The sequence below is a fragment of the Saccostrea echinata genome, unplaced genomic scaffold (assembly GCF_033153115.1).
Source record: "Saccostrea echinata isolate AGI-Se365-2 ecotype Australia unplaced genomic scaffold, CSIRO_AGI_Sech_v1 ptg000030l, whole genome shotgun sequence".
Taxonomy (NCBI): domain Eukaryota; kingdom Metazoa; phylum Mollusca; class Bivalvia; order Ostreida; family Ostreidae; genus Saccostrea; species Saccostrea echinata.
The window spans coordinates 35,029,716-35,048,322 of NW_026889779.1; the positions used below are offsets into that span (position 1 = coordinate 35,029,716).

At 34.8% G+C, this 18,607-nt stretch overlaps 1 protein-coding gene across 1 annotated transcript; it reads left to right on the plus strand.

Moving 5' to 3' along the window:
- The first annotated feature begins 107 nt into the window (after positions 1-107).
- Positions 108-17,923, plus strand: LOC133197772 (glutathione S-transferase omega-1-like). The gene is made up of 6 exons (XM_061333977.1): positions 108-188; positions 4,136-4,208; positions 5,042-5,147; positions 10,334-10,556; positions 17,015-17,141; positions 17,551-17,923. The coding sequence occupies exons 1-6, from the start codon at positions 120-122 to the stop codon at positions 17,790-17,792; spliced, it is 840 nt and encodes a 279-aa protein (XP_061189961.1). The 5' UTR covers positions 108-119; the 3' UTR covers positions 17,793-17,923.
- Positions 17,924-18,607: the final 684 nt, after the last annotated feature.

Consider the following 18,607-nt stretch of genomic DNA (forward strand, 5'->3'; position numbering starts at 1 on the left):
AATTTTCCAATGACCTTGAACAGGTATGTATTGAAGTGAATTAACTCATCGGGATCGAAATTTTGCGTTGTGCGCAAACGAACTCTGGCGGAAGTTTGGAGGAAGTTTGTTAATAAACAATGGAAATGGCAGCGAGCAAACGGTTTGCGCAGACGGCTACTGAAGAAGTTAAACAAAAGAAATTCAAGGTAAATTCTTTGAACACCGAGAAAAACAATACCAAACTGTAATAATTAACGAGATTATTAAAAGGAAAAATGCTCCAATTTTTAAATCGTATGATGCATAACGTTAAATACCGTAATTAACATCCTTGTTATGTTTCAACTGGCCGTTTTTTACTGGGTAATAAATATTTGGTTGAGTGAATTTCTGAGACAATTTTTTACATTGATTTGATGCTCGAAAACCGGGTGAGAAAAGTACAAAAATTAAATAAAAAATCACTTGAAATTTTTAGACATTCACTAAGCTAGAAATTTAAACACATTACCAGGCCATGTTTACTGAACTTTTTAGAGTTTCTACAGTCGAAACAATGGACTACTTAACAGAAAATTCTATAGAGAAAACCTGGAGAACTCGTGCTTTATTTGGTGAATTACTTTATATATCATATTCTATCTATAAAATCAATAACAATGTTATTTTGTTTTCCCTTGAAAATATAGTTGAAAAACAAAACAGCTGTTGAAATATTTTATGTCATCCCGATCTCGATTGAATTTCCAAAACGTCGTTTATTGAAATAATTTATAATTCTTTTTCACATTACTTTGATTTAATTTTATTTTCAGTGATGTAGAACTCTCAGCCATTCACTCTTGTGTAAAACATATTTATAAAATTAATTTCTTATTACTTTTATCACAAAAAGTATTATAAACTCTTCAGAGATTAGTATTCCCTAATAATTCAGCATAAAACGTAGCATTTAAAAAAAAAAAAATTTTGTTTTTTAATGATAAATTGGTTATTTAAAACACAAATATTTCATTTACTGAATAATTAAAAATCATTATGGTTCTTTTATATTCTTAAGAGTTGTCTAGGTTCTCTGTTTAGTATAATAATGCGGAGTCTTCCAGTGTATGATCTAGAGTCAGTATATGGTGAAATGGAAATCCGGAAAGATATTTTTCACATTGCAGTGAATCATTCTAATCGCCATTAACATGGCCGTAGGAACCGGGGGGGGGGGCACGGGGGGGGGCCGTGCCCCCCCCCCCCAATAATTTTGCCGATATATAGATTACTATAGTAAACATAGATAATGTGTGCTTGTGCCCCTTCAATAAAAACGTCTGATGACTTTTTTTTTTTTTTTTTTTTTTTTATTTTTATTTTTATTTTTTTTTTTTTTTTGCTTGTCAGGAAATTTTTGGTAGTGTCCCCTCAATGTCAACTGAAAAATGTATGGCTGTGCCCCCCAAACTGAAATTGCTTCCTACGGGCCTGCCATATTAGAAGTCAACTTGATTTGTGTTATAGTCACAGTTTGGCATGCAGGGATAAATGGGGAAAATATTTACAATATTAATTCCTGATACTGGTTGTATCAAGACTTTTTTTTATCATAGCAGAACTCAAAATCGAAAAGAAAGTAGGTGTCAGTGCAAAAGTACATTTAATTTGACCTTTTAGCACTTAAATTGATATTAACATTTTACCATGGCAATTATATATAAAATAATTTTATTTATTATTGAAAAAAATATTGCAAATCAATGAGCGTGAATTGTTGTGAGACCTAAAATATCAAATTTGGGCTAGGAAATCTAAGGAGGCAAAGAAAATAATTTCTTATATCAAGCTTTTTACGAACTGCGTGCTGATTGGTTGAAAGTATCGTGCAACTTCAAAACATATAAACAGTTTGTGCCTGTGATGTATAGATAAAAATTAGGAAATTTTTGCTAAAGCAAGGTTAATTTTATCTGGACTTGCTCACGTCTACAATTTTCTTTAACATCAGGAACGTATATAGACTATAACGTCCCTGGCAGCATACGTCCAAAAAATGCGTAAGTTGAAAGTACTTGAAATACATTATCTCTTAAATCCTACATTGAATATTCTATACTATATTCATATACTAATTCCAGCTTTAATGTTGGAAAAGCGAATGTAAATTGGATAAGGCAACTTTAAAGTAGGATTTACCAACTTTAAAGTTGGAAAAGCTAACTTTAATATCATATTGGAATTACCAACTTAAAAAGTATTATGTGGCACTAATATGCTTCCGTAACTTTACTATTGAGAACTATAGTTATTCCGTTTTACCTTGCTGTGATTTCCATTTCACATGCAGGAATTCTCCATATTCTTAAAGTAAAACTGAATGTGTAACTACAATAGAATATTGAAAAAATCTGGTATTGTCTTCAGGCGCGGATCCAGGAATTTTTTCCAGGGGAGGGGGTCCAAATCCCAGTCAACAAAAAATTCTAACCCAAAAATTTCCTAACAAGCCCCCCCCCCCAAAAAAAAAAAACTTAATTCCCATCCCAAACGTAATAAACCAAGAAAATTTCTTGACAAGCAAAAAAAAAAATCCATTTTCCAACGTGAAAAACACCTATTTCGTGGTGGTGTTGGTGGGGTCCACTTTTTTCTAGGGGGTCCAAGGTCATTTTTTATTTGCTTCAGTATATACTTTTTTTTATAACTCTGCAAATTCCAGGGGGGGGGTCCTGACCCCCCCCCCCGACCCCCCTCTAGATCCGCGCATGGTCTTAATGCGTCAGAGAGAACGTCACCTTCAGAAAGCGTTATTTTCCGATGTGAATATATATATATATATATATATATATATATATATATATATATATATATATATATATATATATATATATATATATATATATATATATATATATATTACCGAGTGACTTTTCAATTATATTCAACCATGTCACATAAATTAGAGCTTAACTGACCCTTCTGTTCACTTTCAACTGGGAATTTTGAACTCAAAAAAGTGGCAGAATTGATTTTAAAATATTGATGACATCTATTATTAAGTTTACTGAAGAATACAGACGGATTTTTGACTAATCCTCCAAGCGAATCTTTATATAAAGTGTAATTTCAAAAAACTTCTTTAATCAAAATTCAAGAATTAAAAAATTCAGTCCTTTTGGAGTTTTTACCTAACTTTGTGAAAAAGAACCCTTTTTTACCGGCCCCAGACCTGTTTGCAACAGAAATCCGTTGAAACAGTGAGCTAATGTCATTTTTTTTCCTAGTGAGAAAATGAATCCACAATAAATATGCATTAAAAATGTCGAAGTGTGATTGCCAAATAAAATTCATTAAAAAGTAAAGAGCGTCACCTTAGGCCCCTGTGCTGGATTCGTCAATGGTTTAATTATGATCATATGTGTACACGTTTTCAAAAATGATATCATCTTGAATATCCATTCACACATTTTGAAAAAAAGAAAAAAAAAAGAATTCTTAATTCGTGTTAAATGAATTTTACTGATTTTATAATTAAAATTAAAAAAAAAATTATACTAAAACGAAAAACATAAATATGTGAACAGCATAGATTGCCCCCTTAATTCCTTATTTAAGGAAGCTCTAAACACTGCACACTAAAGAGTTCTAATTGTAGGATAGTTTTATACAGTTAAAGTGATCTGTCCTTAGGAGTAAGATAGAAAAAATGGTTATTTATTGTTAATTACACAATTTGTAATAGATTAAAATATTCGTAGCATTATATTAGACCAAGAATAAGTAATTGAATTCATTATTTCCATTAATTTTCCCAATGTTGGTAAACAACAGTGATTTCTGTTCACGCATAGTCCATTGTCTTTGAACATTTTTCTTGCAGAAATAAGGCAGGTACCCTATGTTTAAAATGAACTAAATAATCTCAATATGCACACCTTTTTATGATATATTTTGCTCTAAGCCCAAAAAGCACTTTTTGTTAGTGTTTAGAGCTTCCTTAAATCAACTAAATGCGTTAAGTGAAATACTAGATCCGCACCCTAACTGGTGAAATTTAAATTCACCGCATAGCCGAGTAACCAGATGGGCCAGTGACAAGTTACACGAGAGGGACATTGTTTGTATTAGGATTTATCGTAACTCACTACAGCCTGGGTTTTCTCTTCAGGAAGAAGAAGTGTCCCCTGGATCACAGACTCATCAGAAAATGTCGATAGCATCTCAAAAAGCGTTTTCAACAGGCAAGTCAATGATATTTATTTAATTTTAATACTGGAAAAAGTTTCTTTAGATTTGTTTGTTTATTCTGTTCTGTTGGTTCTTTTGGCATGTTTTAATTTTTGATTCCGTATATACTGGTTCGGTGTAATCAATAGATTAAAGAACATCAAAAATTGACATAAACATGTATAATATTGCCTTAAATTTCTTACGGCTTGAGAATATTAAAATGTTGAAGTTCATTTATAAATAGAACATATGTTTTCTCGATGTCCTTGCATTATATTTTATTAATAAGTGATTTAAACGATGATTATAAGGCATCTGTTAGTATTAGTAAGCCTTTTTTTTTTATATATATTAATTGGATTTTTGGGTGTTGCTGACCAACGATGTCACGATTATAAAAAATGTATGCACCAAAAAAACCTTATTTTCCCCAATATATGGGAACTGGGTGGAAGTGCATCCCTTATAATTTTGCCATTATATATGTTATATAATTATACGAAAACAAAGCTAATTTACGTCTGTTCCTCTTAAATAATAATGTCTGATGATTTTTTCTGTTTGGATCCCCCTCCCCCAAAAATAAATACATTGTAAAATGATAAAAATGAAACTACTACCTATGGGCATGTGCAGAATACGTTATAACTTTCTGACATATCAGTGTGATGCATTTCAGCACCTACTGAGGAAGTCAAACTGTCGATGAAATTCATTGTAGTTAATATTTTTAAAGCAAAAAAATGTATACAGACATACTGTAACGGACGGAAAACTTACTGTAATATTTACATAAATGGAAATCATAATGTTGAAATTACATGTAACTATTTCTTAAAGACAGGTTCGGAATTCCCGCCACTACAGACTGGTACCCTCCGACTCTACAGCATGCGTCTCTGTCCATACGCTCAAAGAACTAGATTGGTACTTGTTCACAAGAACATACCGTGAGTCTTGAAACTTTCATGGATGCACAGATTCGAAAGTGCGCGTGGCATAAGGATCAAACTGCTTGGGGGGGGGGGGGGGGGGGGTTGAAAGGCGTTGTGGTGCTAAGTTAAAAGGCGATATAAAGAGGGGGAAAACGTAATAACGAGTGAAAATGTGTTATAACGGGAAAATAAGTTTATTATACGAGGGCTGTTAGAAAAGTTCGCGGACACATTAATTTACGGATAATGTTATGTGTATTTTGAAGAATGGTGTATGTCTGATTAACTTCTTATTTTTTGTTTATTAGTATTTTAAAAATCAGATCTATTAAAAAAGTTTGAAAATATACGATGCTTTTTACTGTGCGGTCATAGGATTCAGGGAGCAATCGCTTAACGTTAGGTGACGTGACAACTTGTTTCCAAACTTGTTAAGCCTTTTCACAGTTCTAAATATCTTTCATTTCTGTAGATTTTCATGCTTTTTTTTCCTACTTAAAAATCAAATTACTACATAAAGACGTTACTTTTTTCTAAAATTTCTTATTGTGGCGTATCGGATTAGTGAAATCTTAAAATCGATGTCTACAAAGTATATGGAAACAATGCAAAATCCATAGGTGTATCATGTTCTAAATTTTGAATTCACCGGGTGGGCGTAAATACCAAATTTAGAACATGACAATAGTTGTCATGTTCTAAATTTTGTATTTACGCCCACCCGGTAAGTTCAAAATATGGAACATGACAGGTGCAACGTCCATGCGGGGAATTGGGGTATCACAAGAGTTGATCATTAAAAATGTCAATCCTTCCATTCTTATTCTTATTAAGCTACTACGATTTGAACACTTTGGTCCTAAATACGTGTAGGCAACATCTAGAATATTTAAGCCTCTTTCGAGTATTTTCCAGTCTGCACACATATTTTTCTTTAATAGGGCGGTGCTCCAAGACGTTCATTGACGTTGCCATTCTTGACTTTGTTTTTATGCATTGGTCATCTATAATTAGCGATAAAACAGTCATAATTCCTCCAATTCAATTCAAAATTTCGCCAAATGACGTTTCATGATTATTGTAGCGGTATGTAAATTATCATAAATCTTTGTGCGCTACAACAGTGCAATAAATGTCTATGTAATGTAAATGTTTGAAAAAGTGACATGCTCCGTGATGCATGTTACCTAGATGAAATAACTGTAATTTTTTTAAGGATCACCGGAAAACACCAAATATTTGCATGTTTATTGGAGAATGTGAATAGTTTTGTCTGCAGAATCTTACTGGTTTCATGCAAATAGCGCGCTCACGATAGAACTTGTCCGCGAACTTTTCTAACAACCTTCGTATAGTGCGAAAAAAGGCGTTATTGTGCCTTTCAAAAAGGCGTAATGACGTGAATCAAAAGGTGTACGCAACAAGGCCTTTCAAAGGCGTAATAACGCAAAATTACGCCCTTTTTCGCGTTAAAAAAACGCGTTTTCACTTTGTGCTATTACGCCATTTTATGCCCCCGTATCGAAGATTCGGGGATATATAGTTTTTGCCCTGTCCGTCTGTCTGTCTGTCTGTCTGTATGTATGTTTGTGTGTACGCAAAAACTTTAACATTGCCCATAACTTTTGATTGGTTGGAGCTATGGCTTTGATATTTCACATGTGTATTCCTTGTGACAAGACCTTTCTTTGGTACCACCATATTTGACCTTTTGATCTTGACCTTGGAGTTTGACCCAGTTTTGCAAAATTTTACCCAACTTTAACCTTGGCCATAACTTTTGAACAATTGGTGCTAGGGCTTTCATACTTCACATGTGTAATCCTTGTGACAAGACCTTTCTTTTGAAACCAACAACTCTGACCCTTTGACCTTGACCTTGGAGTTTGACCTACTTTTGAAAAACTTTAACATTGGTCATAACTTTTGAATTGTTGGTGCTAAGGCTTTCATACTTCACATGTGTAATGCTTGTGACAAGACCTTCCTTTGGATACCAACAACTTTGACCTTGACCGTGGAGTTTGACCTACTTTTGAAAAACTATAACATTGGCCGTAACTTTTGAACCGTTGGTGCTAAGGCTTTCACACTTCACATATGTAATTCTTGTGACAAGACCTTCCTTTGGATACTCACAACTTAGACCCTTTGACCTTGACCTTGGAGTTTGACCTATTTTTGGAAAACTTTAACCTTGGCCATAACTTTTGAACCTTTGGTGCTAGGGCTTTCATAATTCACATATGTAATTCTTGTGACAAGACCTTCCTTTGGATACCAACAATTGTAATCCATTGACCTTGACCTTGGAGTTTGACCTACTTTTGAAAAACTATAACATTGGCCGTAACTTTTGAACCGTTGGTGCTAAGGCTGTCATACTTCACATATGTAATTCTTGTGACAAGACCTTCCTTTGGATACTCACAACTTAGACCCTTTGACCTTGACCTTGGAGTTTGACCTATTTTTGGAAAACTTTAACCTTGGCCATAACTTTTGAACCTTTGGTGCTAGGGCTTTCATAATTCACATATGTAATTCTTGTGACAAGACCTTCCTTTGGATACCAACAATTGTAATCCATTGACCTTGATCTTGGAGTTTGACCTACTTTTGAAAAACTAAAACCTAGGTCATAACTTTTGAACGATTGGTGCTTCAGCTTTCATATTTCACCAGTATATTTCTTGTGAGAAGGCCTTTCCTTAGGTACCATTAATTTTGACCATTTGACCTTGACTTTAACCTTTTCCATATCTATTCAATGGTTGCTGCTAGGGCTCTCATATTTCACAGGTATATTTCTCGAGACAAGACCTTAATTTGGGTACCAACATATTTGGTTTGCATTTGAGAAAGTTTAACCTTTGCTATAAGTTGCCATACGGGGGCATCAGTGTTTCACAAATACATCTTCTTTATGTATTTTTACGCGTGTTCTCTTTGCGTTTTTAACGCCTTAAAAAATTATCGTAGTTTGATCCTAAAAGGCTTCCGAACAATTATATTGTTTGATTTAAAACTGAAAAAAAAAACTATTTAAAAAAATTGCTGGGTGTGTTTAATAAGTAGCAGGGAAATGAGGTTAAAGCTTGAAGACAATGTACTACTGTATTTCTGCCTAAAACTCTTGAATTTAGGAAAAATCCAAAAAGCAATTTTGACAATCTTGCTTATACATCTCTGAAAAGGTTTTATGCATAAAATTGAAAAATAAGTCTAGAGTATGGCATGTCAAACGTTGCAATATTCGATCTTTTCCATTTGCATTGTATAATTTTTCATTTGTATTGTATAATTTTTATTTGTATTGTATAATTTTTATTTGTATTGTATAATTTTCTATTTGTATTGTATAATTTTTCATTTGTATTGTATAATTTTTATTTGTATTGTATAATTTTCTATTTGTATTGTATAATTTTCATTTGTATTGTATAATTTTTATTTGTATTGTATAATTTTCCATTTGCATTGTATAATTTCTTATTTGTATTGTAAAATTTCTTATTTGTATGCGATAATTTTTCATTTGTATTGTATCCGCGGACTGTTTATTTGTTTCGTTACGAAGGATTTCATTGGTCAAGTTTCAGCCTGTATCGGGTTGAAGATGTTCCGGATGCTCAAAGCTGTATTTGCTTGATTGATTGATTGATTATTGTTTAACGCCGAGTCGGTAATATTTCAGCCATATTTCGGCGGCATACGTATTTGCGTGCATGTTAGACGGTCATTGGATTCTAAAAAGGGAGCGCTGGTAGATGGCAAATAAATAATCTGTCCTTAGAAATGCTGACTGAGAAAATAAATTAATTGACCTTGAGTGGTGGTAACTACCCCCACCCCCAAAAAACTGAGTTTTCGGGTTTGGGCGGATTTTCTTCTTTTTGTTTTTCTCCTTGTCTCTGGTCATATTGGAAATAAATATTCTCTCCTGCGAGAGAATGAAAATAAATAATCGGATTCGACACCCCCCGAGAATCAAATGGTCGTCCCTTAGCATGCACCGCAAATAGAGGAGCCGAGTTTGTGTTTGTAGAGAGTGCGCAATCGGAATTGTGGGGAGGGTACCAGACTAAGTTTGTGATGGGCACCTGAGACCTTTATACAGACTAAATTTTATGACCAATGACATCCTTCGTAACGAAATAAATAAACAATCCTCGGATACAATACAAATGAAAAATTATCGCATACAAATAAGAAATTATACAATACAAATAAGAAATTATACAATGCAAATGGAAAATATAGAATACAAATGAAAAATGATACAATACAAATGATTTTTTTTACAACACAAATGGAAAATATAGAATACAAATAAACATTATACAATCCAAATGGAAAATTATAAAATCCAAATGGAAAATTATAGAATACAAATAAAAATTATACAATACAAATGGAAAATTATACAAATGAAAAATTATACAATACAAATGAAAAATTATACAATACAAATGGAAAGTTATACAATACAAATGGAAAAGATCGAATATTGCAACGTTTGACATGCCATACTAGAGGTGATCTGTGTCGGACCAGAATCGTCAACGCTTCAGGATTAAAGCAAAAATTGTAGTTTATTGTTAAGCAAGACTTAGGCTACCTTTTTTCCGCGATTTCTTTATAGATTTTGTAGACAGGCTTTAAGTTGCAATTGAATTAAAGTCAGGTTTGAAAAAAGTACATGTAGTAGATTTTTACGCACAAAAATGCAAGAAATCTACGAATATTTAGAATTTTTTGCCCATCTTATTTCTTCCTCAGCGGTGGTATGACATGCTTTTATAAATATAAAATTTCTATTGCTATATATTTACGTTTCTTTCTCTTCATGATCGTTAGATATTAAATAACTGTACCTGAAAACTCAAAACACATGTACAAAAGAGTCTATCCTCTGGATGTGTTCTTTACTTGAATACGTAAATTTAGATACATGTTTGTGGTAACTATTTGTGGATGTTCAAACAAAATGTTCCCAGATACGTGAATTTGATTCTGTGGCCATTACGATTGCAGCAAGTTTTTTTCCGAAAGATTACATGTACATTCTAGAATAATTTCGAATAATTATTGGATGTTGCCCCCCCCCCCCCTCTCTCTCTCTCTCTCATATTTACAAAAAAAAAGTATTATGCTTAGATTTGATCTGATTTATATCGGCATGCAATATTTTCCCCCAGACATGAAGTGGTCAATATTAACCTGAGCAAAAAGCCTGAATGGTACCTGGAAAAAATCAACCCCTTGGGAAAGGTCCCCGCGCTTGAGAAAGATGGCAAGATCATTTACGAATCGGACATTTGTTGTGATTATTTAGACCAGGTGTATCCAAACAACAAATTGACCCCTGATGACCCATATCAACAAGCTAAGGACAGGATGTTACTTTCACATTATGGACAGGTATATATCCAACTTAATATATAAATGACACAGGTGCTTGTGAACAGGACCACCTCCTTTAGTATTTTCTCAACCTAGGGATTTTTCGTTTATTTATTTATTTATTTTATTGTTCTTTTAGATATTTTTATAGATTGTCCTTTTATAGCACAAATACGACATAGAATGAACATTTTAATAAAATTAATCTCATATGCAGTCAAACCTCGTTATCTGGAACTCCATGGGACCGAGAAACAAGAGGCCCAGGGGCCACATCGCTCACCTGAGCACTATGGCTAGAAAAAAGCAGAAATCAGTTCAGTCTTGAAAGGTTGAAAAGTTTAAATATAAAAGTGTGGGGGGAGGGGTGTCATGAATTGAACAAATTTGAATCTACATTATCTGAGGATGCTTCCATTTAAATATGACCAATCATGGCTTTGCTGTTCTTGAGTAGAAGATTTTTAAAGATTTAACCTATGTATTCATATGTAAAACTTTGATCACCCATTGTGGCCCCACCCGACCCCCAGGGGTCATGTTTGAACAAACTTGAATGTACACTATCTAAGAATGCTTCCATATGAATATGAATATGCATAACATGGCTTTGCTGTTCTTAAGAAATAGTTTTTTTTAAAGATTTTTACTACTTGTTTCTATGTGAAACTTTGATCGCCCATTGTGGCCCCACCCGACCCCCAGGGGTCATGAGTTGAACAAATTTAAATGTACACTATCTGAGGATGCTTCCATGTAAATCTGACCAATCATGGCGTTGCTGTTCTTGAGAAGAAGATTTTTAAAGATTTTTCCTATATATTCCTATGTAAAACTTTGATTGCCCATTGTGGCCACACCCTACCCCTGGGGGTCATGATTTGAACAAACTTGAATCTACACTATCTGAAGATGCTTCCATGTAAATATGACCAATTATGGCTTTGCTGTTCTTGAGAAGAAGATTTTTAAAGATTTTTCCTATATATTCCTATGTAAAACTTTGATCGCCCATTGTGGCCCCACCCGACCCCCGGGGGTCATGATTTGAACAAACTTGAATCTACACTATCTGATATTGCCTCCATGTAAATATGACCAATCATGGCTTTGCTGTTCTTGAGAAGAAGATTTTTCAAGATTTTTCCTATATATTCCTATGTAAAACTTTGATCGCCCATTGTGGCCCAATCCGACCCCCGGGTGTCATAATTTGAACAAATTTGAATCTACACTATCTGAGGATGCTTCCATGTAAATATGACCAATCATGGCTTTGCTGTTCTTGAGAAGAAGATTTTTAAAGATTTTTCCTATATATTCCTATGTAAAACTTTGATCGCCCATTGTGGCCCCACCCGACCCCCGGGGGTCACGATTTGAACAAACTTGAATCTACACTATCTGAGGATGCTACCATATAAATATGACCAATCATGGCTTTTGTGCTCTTGAGAAGAAGATTTTTAAAGATTTTTCCTATATATTCCTATGTAAAACTTTGATCGCCCATTGTGGCCCCACCCGACCCCCGGGGGTCACGATTTGAACAAACTTGAATCTACACTACCTGAGGATGCTACCATATAAATATGACCAATCATGGCTTTGCTGCTCTTGAGAAGAAGATTTTTAAAGATTTTTCCTATATATTCCTATGTAAAACTTTGATCGCCCATTGTGGCCCCACACGACCCCCAGGGGTCACGATTTGAACAAACTTGAATCTACACTATCTGATAATGCCTCCATGTAAATATGACCAATCATGGCTTTGCTGTTCTTGAGAAGAAGATTTTTAAAGATTTTTCGTATATATTCCTATGTAAAACTTTGATCGCCCATTGTGGCCCCACCCGACCCCCGGGGATCATGATTTGAACAAACTTGAATCTACACTATCTTATGATGCCTCCATGTAAATATGACCAATCATGGCTTTGCTGTTCTTGAGAAGAAGATTTTTAAAGATTTTTCCTATATATTCCTATGTTAAACTTTGATCGCCCATTGTGGTCCAATCCGACCCCCGGGTGTCATAATTTGAACAAATTTGAATCTACACTATCTGAGGATGCTTCCATGTAAATATGACCAATCATGGCTTTGCTGTTCTTGAGAAGAAGATTTTTAAAGATTTTTCCTATATATTCCTATGTAAAACTTTGATCGCCCATTGTGGCCCAATCCGACCCCCGGGTGTCATAATTTGAACAAATTTGAATCTACACTATCTGAGGATGCTTCCATGTAAATATGACCAATCATGGCTTTGCTGTTCTTGAGAAGAAGATTTTTAAAGATTTTTCCTATATATTCCTATGTAAAACTTTGATCGCCCATTGTGGCCCCACCCGACCCCCGGGGGTCACGATTTGAACAAACTTGAATCTACACTATCTGAGGATGCTTCCATGTAAATATGACCAATCATGGCTTTGCTGTTCTTGAGAAGAAGATTTTTAAAGATTTTTCCTATATATTCCTATGTAAAACTTTGATCGCCCATTGTGGCCCAATCCGACCCCCGGGGGTCACGATTTGAACAAACTTGAATCTACACTATCTGATAATGCCTCCATGTAAATATGACCAATCATGGCTTTGCTGTTCTTGAGAAGAAGATTTTTAAAGATTTTTCCTATATATTCCTATGTAAAACTTTGATCGCCCATTGTGGCCCAATCCGACCCCCGGGTGTCATAATTTGAACAAATTTGAATCTACACTATCTGAGGATGCTTCCATGTAAATATGACCAATCATGGCTTTGCTGTTCTTGAGAAGAAGATTTTTAAAGATTTTTAGCTCACCTGAGCCGAAGGCTCAAGTGAGCTTTTCTGATCACATTTTGTCTGTAGTCCGTCTGTCCGTCTGTCTGTCTGTCTGTCTGTCCGTCCGTCCGTCTGTAAACTTTTCACATTTTCGACTTCTTCTCAAGAACCACCGGGCCAATTTCAACCAAACTTGCCACAAAGTATCCTTGGGTGAAGGGGATTCAAGTTTGTTCAAATGAAGGGCCACGCCCTCTTTCAAGGGGAGATAATGAAGAATTAGTGAAAAATTAGTAGAATCTTTTAAAAATCTTCTTCTCAAGAACCACAAAGTCAGGGAAGATGAAACTCATGTGAAAGCATCCTCAGGTAGTGTAGATTCAAGTTTGTTCAAATCATGACCCCCGGGGGTAGGGCGGGGCCACAGTGGAGGATCAAAGTTTTACATAGAAATATATAGGAAAAACCTTTAAAAATCTTCTTCTCAAGAACAGCAAAGCCATGATGAGTCATATTTATATGGAAGCATCCTCAGGTAGTGTAGATTCAAGTTTGTTCAAATCATGACCCCTGGGGGTAGGGTGGGGCCACAATGGAGGATCAAAGTTTTACATAGAAATATATAGGAAAAATCTTTAAAAATCTTCTTCTCAATAACAGCAAAGCCATGATGAGTCATATTTATATGGAAGCATCCTCAGGTAGTGTAGATTCAAGTTTGTTCAAATCAAGACCCCCGGGGGTAGGGCGGGGCCACAATGGAGGATCAAAGTTTTACATAGAAATATATAGGAAAAACCTTTAAAAATCTTCTTCTCAATAACAGCAAAGCCATGATGAGTCATATTTATATGGAAGCATCCTCAGGTAGTGTAGATTCAAGTTTGTTCAAATCAAGACCCCCGGGGGTAGGGCGGGGCAACAATGGAGGATCAAAGTTTTACATAGAAATATATAGGAAAAACCTTTAAAAATCTTCTTCTCAATAACAGCAAAGCCCTAATTGGTCATATTTATATGGAAGCATCCTCAGGTAGTGTGGATTCAAGTTTGTCCAAATCATGACCCCTGGGGGTAGGGCGGGGCCACAATGGAGGATCAAAGTTTTACATAGAAATATATAGGAAAAATCTTTAAAAATCTTCTTCTCAATAACAGCAAAGCCATGATGAGTCATATTTATATGGAAGCATCCTCAGGTAGTGTAGATTCAAGTTTGTTCAAATCATGACCCCCCGGGGGTAGGGCGGGGCCACAATGGAGGATCAAAGTTTTACATAGAAATATATAGGAAGATATGTTCTGATGAAGAACTGCAAAGCCATGATTAGTCATTTTGATATGGAAGCATCCTCAGGTAGTGTAGATTCAAGTTTGTTAAAATGATGACCCCAGGGAATAGGGATGGGCCATAATGGGGGATCGAAAATTTTACATAGGAACATATAGGAAAATATCTTCTTCTCAAGAACTGAAAATCATGTTTAGTCATTTTGATATGGAAGCATCCTCAGGTAGTGTAAATTCAATTTTGTTAAAATGATGACCCCCGAGGGTAGGGTGGGGCCCAATAAGGGGATCGAAAGTTTTACATAGGAACATATAGAAAAAAATTTCTTCTCAAGAACAGAAAAGCTATGTTTAGTCATATTGATATGGAAGCATCCTCAGGTAGTGTAGATTCAAGTTTGTTCAAATGATGACCCCTGGGATAGAGAGGAGCCACAATGGGGGATCAAATTTTTACAGAGGAATATATGGGAATTTTTTTAAAAAATCTTCTCAAGTACAACAAAGCCATTTGTTAAAACAAATTATATATTGACATGGAAGCATCATCAGGTAGTTTAAAATTCAAGCCCCCCCCCCTCCCCCCCCCCAAGTAATCTTTTCAATACTTCAATACTGAACTGATTTGTGCTTTTGCCTTGCCAATGTGCTCAGGTGAGCGATGTGGCCCATGGGCCTCTTGTTCCTATATATTCCTATGTAAAACTTTGATCGCCCATTGTGGCCCCACCCGACCCCCGGGGGTCACGATTTGAACAAACTTGAATCTACACTATCTGAGGATGCTACCATATAAATATGACCAATCATGGCTTTGCTGCTCTTGAGAAGAAGATTTTTAAAGATTTTTCCTATATATTCCTATGTAAAACTTTGATCGCCCATTGTGGCCCCACCCCGACCCCCGAGGGTCATGATTTGAACAAACTTGAATCTACACTACCTGAGGATGCTTCCACATAAGTTTCATATTTTCAAGCACAGTGGTTCTGAGAAGAAGATTTTTTAATGATGCCATTAATTTTTCACAAATTCTTAATTATCTCCCCTTGGAAGAAGGCGTGGCCCTTCATTTGAACAAACTTGAATCCCCTTTACCCAAGGATACTTTGTGGCAAGTTTGGTTGAAATTGGCCCAGCGGTTCTTGAGAAGAAGATGAAAATGTGAAAAGTTTACAACAACAATGACAACGACAACAACGACGACAGACAACGGACAAATTTTGATCAGAAAAGCTCACTTGAGCCTTTGGCTCAGGTGAGCTAAAAACTTGAAGATATCTAAGGATTCGAGATATCCAGAGCACAGGCACTTGTTTCTGTAATAAATTTTTGACCCATTATTAAACTATGGGTCAAAAATTTATTACAGAAACAAGTGCCTGTGATCCAGGGTAAAATACTTATATTGATAAATAACAAGAAAACATTGATGTAACCATCAATTGTCGCCCTGGAAATAAATAAAGTAAACAATGGAAATGAGTCTTTATCATCAAACCGCTTCGATGTGTGTGAAAAAGGCATGCGTTTAAATGATGGAGACGATAGTCGAGAATATTTTGAAAACTTATAGTCGGATGAAACTCGAACAAAAACGATACCCTTTTAAACTTTACCAATTCCTCAAGTAAATGTTGGCTGCATAAAATATAATTTGAAACCAGACACATGCATCACCTATTTTCAAAAATATCTTTCACTTTAAGAATATAAAACACGAACTGTGTAAAGTACATTTTTACGTTTTTATGCGATAAGTAAAATTCGATATTCTAAAAAAAGGGACCTGTCGTTTTTTCGATAGTAAATGATAAGCAACTTTTTATATTAAATATGAAAAACATATATATTTTTACAGATTCACTTTATGGAAGTAAAGATATTGTGTATCTCGTAATTTATAAAGGGAAAGAACATTCTGATTAACAATCTTTTTAATGTTTAGAAAACCTTTAATTCTGAATAACTTCTCCCACCTCAATCCCCATATACCAACACTTAAACTTATATGTATAGAGCAGCCCGGTCCTCCGGGCTGCAATAAGGGGTTGGGCCTTCAAAATCACTTCGACATATCCATGATATTCGAGATATCGGTGTTCGAGATACCGAAGTTCAACTAAAAAAAAAAAAAAAAAAAAAAAAAAAAAAAAAATGAGGAGGAGCCTGGAGAAAATACTTTTTGCGATAGTTAATATGGGTAATTCTTTTTTTTTTTGTATTTAATTGAAATTATGACCAAAGTAATTTGTAACTAATTTTGCAAAACCGCATGTATGATGCGTAAAAATTTATCCGCCTTTCATTATCTGATAGATAGTACACATACTATAACTGTGTTTTATATTGAAATTGAATCATTTGTATAAAAAAGACCATAAGAAATTATATATATCTTTACACTTCTAGGTGACTACGCAATATTACAAATTCTACTTTGGTACACCGGACAGCTTTCCAGCGACGGCCGAGGCTCTCGGCAAATTACTGTCGGAATTTGACAAAGAATTGGAAAAGAGGGGAAAATTCTTTGGAGGTAAAGCAATTGTTATCATCAGAATGAGAAAATAAAATCACAAACAGAAGATTGGAGGATCTTTCATAAAACATGTATTTTTAATTTCCAGTTTCATAGTTAGTGGTAAATCTATTATTTTCTAAATTTACGCTTGCATCTGAACAGGAAATGCATGTAAGGAGTCAAGTACTTACATGTATATACCCAAAGCGGCTATGCCCGTTTTGATGCCGAAAGGCACAGGGACCAGCAACATAAACAACGCGTGATTTAACGAGATCATCAATTCAAGCATAGTATGTTACCGACCCCTCTGCCAAAAGGCATTTATAGCATACATGGCGCATGCGTATTTATGGAAATAGAATTCCATTTTGAAATAGTACTGCACATATTTTATTCATGTGGTATTTTTTTTTCTTTCTAGGCGATAATGTTCAAATGATAGATTTCTTGGTGTGGCCCTGGATTGAACGATTCTCCGCAATGGAAAAGTTGGTCAATCAAGTATTTCTGACAGATGGATTAAAACCAAATTTGATGGCGTATCTGAAGAGAATGGCAGACATTCCAGCAGTTAAGAAGTGTATGACAACGGAGGATAATCACCTAAAATTTTACCACAGTGTCAAAAGTGGCAATGGCGATTATGATATCGGACTTGAGTAATTTTCTACGAAAAAGAGAGAAAATTAAAATCGATGATAATACCAATATTAGGCCATCATTAAAAATATCTTTTTTTCCCCTAACCCGACCCTAAAATTTGAAGTTGGGTAGGTAGGTAGGTAAATAATTTTTTTTTTCTGACAGCAGCTTTGAAAATACATTCTGAATTTCTGATAAGAATGGGTTTTCATGAAATTGTACTTTATAAAAGTTGATAAACATTAAAAAAAATTATTTGAATAATCTTCTTATAAAAAAAAACTTTTCAGTCGGCGGGATTTAATTGGGTCGGTCGCGTTAGGGGAAACAAAGGTATTTTTATTTTGGCCTTACTAGAATAACTTAGCCCGGAGGAAGGGGATAGGTCAGATTTAGTGGTATGGGTGTTCAAACGTACACTTGTTTTCGCCTACATTATAACTTATGAAGTATAATTCAATGCCCTGAGCATGCAGGCTTTGTGACTGTGCTTGTTTAACAGAAAAAGGACAAGAAAATCTTCACGATCATTCTACGATAAAAGGACCGATTCAGGGTATATAACATGAAGCAAAAAAAAATTTCAACTTGCCGATTGCAAAATACAATTCTCTAAAGGACATATCAATGCACTTGGAAAAAGAATTATCTACAAATCTGGAATCGTTAACATGTTACAACAATTTCTATATACTAGTATCCGTGGTCATAAGGCAATGTTATGGAAGTTATAAATGCTTATAAACAAGATGTATTATTATTAAAATAAACTTCAAATTGGCCTGTTGTTTTTTGGTTGAATAGCAAAACATTATTTTATAAAATCTCCCACGAAT

Bases quoted from the DNA above. Each gene is read 5' to 3' on its own strand.
- LOC133197772 (XM_061333977.1), top strand. From the start codon at position 120: ATGGAAATGGCAGCGAGCAAACGGTTTGCGCAGACGGCTACTGAAGAA. The intron at 189-4,135 runs GTAAATTCTTTG...TTTTCTCTTCAG, and splicing joins TTAAACAAAAGAAATTCAAG to GAAGAAGAAGTGTCCCCTGG. The intron at 10,557-17,014 runs GTATATATCCAA...TTACACTTCTAG, and splicing joins TACTTTCACATTATGGACAG to GTGACTACGCAATATTACAA.